General features: G+C 38.8%; 1 protein-coding gene across 6 annotated transcripts; it reads right to left on the reverse strand.

Annotated features, from left to right (window-relative positions):
• Positions 1-1,030: 1,030 nt before the first annotated feature.
• Positions 1,031-6,050, reverse strand: LOC117909549. Of its 6 annotated transcripts, XM_034823617.1 has the most exons (8): positions 5,871-6,049; positions 5,666-5,692; positions 5,379-5,501; positions 4,258-4,507; positions 3,845-4,018; positions 3,590-3,682; positions 3,384-3,464; positions 1,031-2,364 (listed from the first exon to the last, which is right to left on the reverse strand). In XM_034823617.1, the coding sequence occupies exons 1-8, from the start codon at positions 5,927-5,929 to the stop codon at positions 1,708-1,710; spliced, it is 1,464 nt and encodes a 487-aa protein (XP_034679508.1). In that variant the 5' UTR covers positions 5,930-6,049; the 3' UTR covers positions 1,031-1,707. The 6 variants fall into 6 exon arrangements, with proteins under 6 accessions (XP_034679508.1, XP_034679499.1, XP_034679492.1 ...); XM_034823608.1 differs by having other exon boundaries at positions 3,944-4,018; positions 5,666-6,050; XM_034823601.1 differs by having other exon boundaries at positions 3,899-4,018; positions 5,666-6,050.
• Between the last annotated feature and the right edge of the window lie 840 nt (positions 6,051-6,890).

Raw genomic sequence — 6,890 nt, forward strand, 5'->3', positions numbered from 1 at the left:
CGCCCTATCTGATTTGGGATGTCACAAACACCCCCCCCCCCCCCCCCCCCCCCCCCCCACCCCATGCAAACACAACGTCCTCGTTGCGTCCCATGAAATTATGGGGCCCAACAAACAAACCCTCACATTGGGTTAAGAATCGACTCTAATATCGTTTGTAACGACCCACACCCAATCCTGTAAATATTGTCTATTTTGAACCCAAAAGGGTCTTCATGGTTTTAAAACACATCTACAAGGTTAAGAGGAGTCTATACTTATATAGCGTCAAGAATTTTCTTCCCTATCCGATGTGGGATTTTACAAACACCGCCCAATACAAACACAACATTCCCATTGTGTCCCATGGAATTGGAGGGTCAAACAGACAAACACCCTTTATGGGGCCAAACAAGCCCTACATTGAGGTCAGGAATCAACTCTAATACCATTTGTAACAACATGCACTCAATTGTGTAGATATTGTTCATTTTGGACCCAAATGGACCCTCATGGCTTTAAAACATGTTTGCAAGGTTAAGAGGAGTACTTCATGCTTATATAGCCAAGAACTTTCCCCTCTATTCGATATGGGATGTCACAAGTCGGGGAATGTATTTGGCACTATATAAGTATGAATTCCTCTTAACCTTGTAAACACATTTTAAAACAGTGAGAGCTCATTTATGTCCAAAACGAATAATATCTACAAAGTTGGGTGTGGGTCGTTACAAATGGTATCAGAGTTGATCCCCGTCCCCGGTGTAGGGGTTTGTTTAGCATCGTATGGGGTATTTGTTTGTTTGGTCCTGTAATCCCATGAGACACAACGAGGGCGTTGTGTCTGCATTAGAGGTTATTTGTGACATCTCACATTGGATAGAGGGGAAGTTTTTGACGCTATATAAATATGAACATCTCTGCATCCTGTAGACGTGTTTTAAAATTGTGAGTGCCCCTTTGGGTTCAAAATAGATAATATCGATATGATTAGATGCGAGTCGTTACAACACAAGTGGTTGATTTCTAGGTAGTTTCAAATTCTTATATATGTAAAAAATTTTGTTATATTTATCATATGCTTCTCAAAGAAAGATGTCACTTCGGGAAAATGGAGCAGAAACGTCAGTGCATGAACTAAAGCTTAATATGAATGGAGATCCACCAGGATTCCTATCCATATATTGATCTGATCCAATACCTGCTGAATAATTTTCGAGGGGTAGAATTTTGAACTGATCCTCCCTAGCTGAACAAGACATCCATCTTACCAAGTATCCTATACTGAACATGGAAATACTGTTTTTACTTCATACAACAAAAATAGAGGCATCTGTGAACACCCCGACTGGCCTGTATGCTTCTAACCAAAACACTATGTCTGAAGAAACATGCGAATCACATATTCCTCTGCTTCTCTAACTGCCTCCTCCCATTCAGATGAGGCCAAGCTGAGCTCACCATTGCAAATTAGATTGCCCTGCATGCGCTGCTGCATGCGCCACAGCACGCGCTGCACAATCTGCCACAGAATGTGCGGCATCATAATCCTAACTGTTTCCTTGATCTGGTCCAAGTGCCTCCTCCCATTTAGGTGAGAATTCATGCTCACCTTGCTGTTACAACTCACCCTACAGATACTGCACCATAATCTCGACCGTTTCTTGAGCTGCTTCAAGTGTCTCCTCCCATTTGGGTGAGAGGCCATGTCGGCCTCACTGTTGCACTTTACATTGCAGTTACTGCACCATAATTAGACAGCTGCTTTACCCTATTAAAGTGCCTCCTTCCATTGAGATGAGAGGTCATGTCAAGCTCACTTGTGCAGCTTACATAACAGATATTGCACCGTGATCCCAACTCTTTCATTCCATCACCATTTTGCTTTAAGTTCTGATGACCTTGCTCACTGGTCTCAGGAACAAGTGCCTTCTCCTCTTGCTTTTTGTTATTCTTCTCGTTCGGTCCATTGTTAGATCCACACTTTTGTCGCTCATCATCTCTTGTCTCATCAGGATTCTTCACTGTTGAAGCAGCTGAGATTCCACTGTTTTTGGATTTCAGATTGTAGGAAGTACACTTCGGTTGCTCCTCTTTGGTGGACTGATCAAATTTCTTTGCCATTGAAACAGGTGGGGAACCACTGATTTTGGTTGCCTGCTTTTTGGCTTTCAGCTGCTTAGAAGTGACCTTATGTCTCTTCCCTTGAAGATGGGAATTAAAGGTCGCCTCACTTTGGGTTGTGACCTGGCATACAGCACAAGCCCACTCTTTCTGGACTTTCTTATGAAGACATGCCTCAATTTCTGCAGCCCTTTCTTTTATCTCCGCTGCACAGGTTGTATTACTTTTAGTTTCACCAAGATTTATCTCTGTTTGTTTAACCTGAAAATGTGGCACTTTGTAAAAGTTAAGGTAACATAATGCTGTTTGTTGGTTTGCCCTGATTAGGACTGTCAAAAACATAATCTCAGCAGAGTAGATGCAAGAAATTAATGGGAAAAGGGTACTTAAGACGATAATCAGTCCATCATTTTGGTAAGCCACATAGATGATAAACAACCACAATGCACATGAGCATTATGCTTAAAATCCTATAGTATATCGGATAAACATCAAGAACCATTTGCAATAATTAGAATTCCAACTTCCTTCGTTCTCAAGATAACCTAAATGATGACTTCTGTCATCCGACAAATGGCTTACTTATCCCTTTCCTATGCCAAGGAAGGGTGGGGTCATAACCCTGCAGATGCTGATCTCATGGATGGAAGCTGGATCTTCTTGGTTAACCATGAGACATGAATGCAGAACTAAGATGGATGCAAAGAAATGGATTTTGAGTACTTCAATCCTTTGAATTAAAGAGGCTGACCATGGCATATCTCTCTACGATTTGCAGCAGAAGGGAACCCTTTCACTCAGCCCAATGAGCCGAGAAGTGCATGGCCCCGATGGACTCAGAGGAAAGTGTATGACCGCTTCACTCTATCAAGATGAAGAGGATACCACGTGCCATATATCCAATGAGATCAAAAAGTGGGTTAACAAAAGTCAGACCCATCTCATTGGATCACCATTAATGGGTCTACTTAGGACAAGACACTAGTGCTTACATGCTTCACCAGGTGGTGAATATAACGGAATTACTGAAGGGACTGCATTGTCCATTCACAAAGGATGACAAAAACTACTTAACTACAAAATAGTATTAGGCCATTTTTCACCTTAGCTATTTTCCACTCTCATTGTGTTTCACACGAGTTGTGTATGTTTCTAAACTCAATTCATTATTTTACCAGTAACTGGAAATCTGTCTTCAACTTGTAGCCAAATATGTTTGTAGGGCCAAAACTAATCCCAGTGAAATATGAGGTGCTTTTAAATATGACGAGAAACCTTACCCACTGTGCTGTACCACTGAATGTTCTCTGTGTTACTTCCGTCACTTTGATCTCCTTCTTAACAGCATTAGGCCCTTCACACTTCACATGATTCAAGCACAATTCCAAAAGCATTCAACATTCATGTCTTAATAATAATAATAATAATAATGATAATAATCCTTGTGTGAAGACAGACTTCCTCGTAAATAGAAAGGAAAACTTACCCTGATTGCTCCACCCCCCACATTTTTTATCTCTGTTACTTCGACTACTGGGATCTCCTCTTGAGCAACATTAGGCTCTTCACATTTCCACCACTGAGGAGAGAAAAAAGGTGAGAAGAATCAATCATAAAATGAATTCATGAATTGCAAAAACATGCACCAATATATTATTATTATTTTGAAAATTATTGATTATTTCACCATCAAAAATATCAATTAATCCATAAACTTGTTCTCTTATTCACCGAAACATACATAAAGTGGTTTTTCTTTTAAAACCATGGCCATTGAATCAAATGCATCAGTAACATGAGCAACATTTCTCTGGGGATCTGCCTCCATTAGAGTACTTTCCTGTTCCCCTTTTTTCTCCGGTTCTGCAGGTGCTTTGATCTCTTTCACTTCAACATTAGGCTTTGTGCTCCTCAACTGAAGCAAAAGTTATGTATAAAGAAGAGGACAGAGAGAGAAACCATAACCAACATATTCCTAGAAGAGTTGATTACTGAACATCCGATTATGCCATATGTGAAGAAAAGAGAACACAATTATATACATTAACTTAGACCAAATGATTATTCTAGATGACCTGCTATAATCATTTTTTACCTGAACATATCAAATAAAACTCTGTTTGATTGTTGATAATCCTACGTATAATGGCATACCTTACTAGCAAGTAGTTTCTCCAAAGCTTCAGCTCCATTTTCTTTAATATATCGGTCTGCTGCAACAAGAAAGTTTTCTCTGCTATGATACAACTTTTTTGATTCATTGAAGCGCCGATTCATGACAACTTGTGGATCCATGGACAAGCCTGGTTGAACTAGGTGTTGATAGACATAATATGAACCATCAAAATGCGGTATCACCAGCCAGCAGATGACCATCAGCTTTATGCAAGGCCAGAATGGTATACTGACATGCATTATATAAGAAAATAACAATTAAAAAAATACTCAATCTCATGATGATAAGGCAAATAGAACAAATGATCACCAAATCATCTGATCTTCCAAGAAAAATCCAAACTACACACTGACTTTTTAAACACCATTTACATTTATATGCATCCACTTGGATGGACCATGTAAGTTTGGTTTAACTTTTAACATCTATTATGAAAGGTTGAAAAAGAAACGAAGAAAGCAAAAACATTAGAATTGTGCACGGATTAGAGCTTTCAATGGGTCCAAAGACGAACTGCATTTGCCCAATTAAAGCTTCAACTAAGAGATTAGATCCAGTTGCCCTACACAAATCTGTCAGATTCTGAATTTTCTATTTCCATCTGTTTCTCAGCATCCAAGTGATGCATAAAGTTTAATTTAATTTCAAGGCAGACAAAATCCATGGAAATAAGTGCATGCATGCTTTCAAACAAGACAATTATTCATCACTGTGATTATGATATTTATATGCTATAATATGAAATATCCACAACGATCTTGAAATTGAGAATAAATCCCAAATTAGCTAGAAAATTCCATGAGCTCAACAAACACAAACATCCTTTAGACCATTTCTCCAAATTAAAATTATTGTACTTAAAAAACCAAAAATAAACCACTTCTTTTTCAAATGTTATAACCTTTCTGCTGATCAGATTGTGAGCATTTGTCAAAGCAGGGAAATGAAGGAAAATAAAATATATGGAGGCCTGGAACATTAAACATCTCGATTATTGTCACAGGGAAGAAAACTGAAAAAAGCAACTCCAAATTCCTAAAGGGCAAAGAAATGAAACAAACAGAGTCACATATGGTGGAATGCAGTTGAGCAAAATTACCATTCGAGGAGATTGGAAAAAGCATCTTCAAAGAGTGTAATCAAGGAAAATAGAACCCAATATGTCACCAACTTCCGAATGTCTGAGATTGACTTAGTCTCAATTACCCAAATTGAAGCACATCTGTGACGAACCAAGATGATGTTGATGATTATTATGATAGTAGTAACTAATAATCCTTTGCCTTTTCAGTTTCCCAACACAATAAATGTAACTGAACTAAGAATTCATAGAACAAGAAAAGAGTAAATGAATTATCGTATTTGAGTTTTAAGACCAAGACTTACAGAGGATAACCCAGTGCAAAGAGAGGCCTGCAAGTAGAAATCCAAACAAACAACAAACAATAACCACAAGAATGTGGGTAATTCAAACAAAAGAGATAAAACCAACATGGTAAATCAAAGCAAATCCCAGTTTTGTACTCCAACATAGAATTCCACTTCATTTTCCAAAATTTTCCAATGGCGAGAAAATGTGTGGACAACATACCAGCCAACAAGAAGATCAAAGCATGCAGCTGAGAATTTGAGAACATTCATAAAACCCATCTGGGAATTGAAGGATGAGCTGGGGTTTCTCAGCTTATCTATAAAGAGAAAGAGGAAAGAAAAAAACGAAGAAGATTCTTAAAGCGTGCTCTCTTGGAGCGGCATTTAGTTTTATAAGAAACGTGAGAGAAGACTAGGAGCAAAAGACTACCAAGAAGGCATCTCGAATAACTTACAATATGAATAGAAAAGACCAAAAGGAAGATTGAGATAATGCCATTGGTTTGCCTTTTGAGTCTTTAATGACAATATTACCCTTGCAATGCGGTACTCGCTGGGGTGAAAAGCCATATACACACGTGCGGAGATAAAGGATCAACACTCTAGAGTAGAGAGGTGGTTGAGTAGATGGCGAGTAGGGAGTTTTAGTTGAGATGAGGAGTTGGGGGAACATTCCTCGTACGAACGAAAGGTAAGTGAGCATGAGGCTTAGATTCGCGTGGCGAAATGTGATGGGGTTAAGGATAAGGAGAAAAAAAGACTTAAGAGCTAAGCGAAGAAGGGCGTGTGTTGGAAATGTTGGAGCAGTTAAGGCTTATTAAGGGACGAGACACGCGTGGCACGTGACATTTCCGTTAAGCCGCCTCCCCGCCTTCCACCCTATTGCTAATTGCACAAAGTAAAAGTAAATAAATAAAATAAAATAAACTCGTTAATTAAGGTTTTATATTTTTGGTTTTTAGATGAAAAAAAAGGGGAAATTGTAATAAAAAATATAAAACATTTTGTAAAAAATTAGAGATTTATGTTATAGGCCTAAAAATTGCTCCAAAAGAATATATGAAGTATATTCAAATACCAATTAATTAAATCATTTGAAAGGATTTAATTAATTCAGGCGTGACACCAGCGGGAACTCTCACTCATGACCAAGCGTTCGTTGAGTGGGGCGAAGTGAGGCTCTCCGCCCGCTGGTGACGGTAACACCTCTGACGGGGTTTACCTGGGACTCTGATAGGTA

Source organism: Vitis riparia, chromosome 3, assembly GCF_004353265.1.
Source record: "Vitis riparia cultivar Riparia Gloire de Montpellier isolate 1030 chromosome 3, EGFV_Vit.rip_1.0, whole genome shotgun sequence".
Taxonomy (NCBI): Eukaryota; Viridiplantae; Streptophyta; class Magnoliopsida; order Vitales; family Vitaceae; genus Vitis; species Vitis riparia.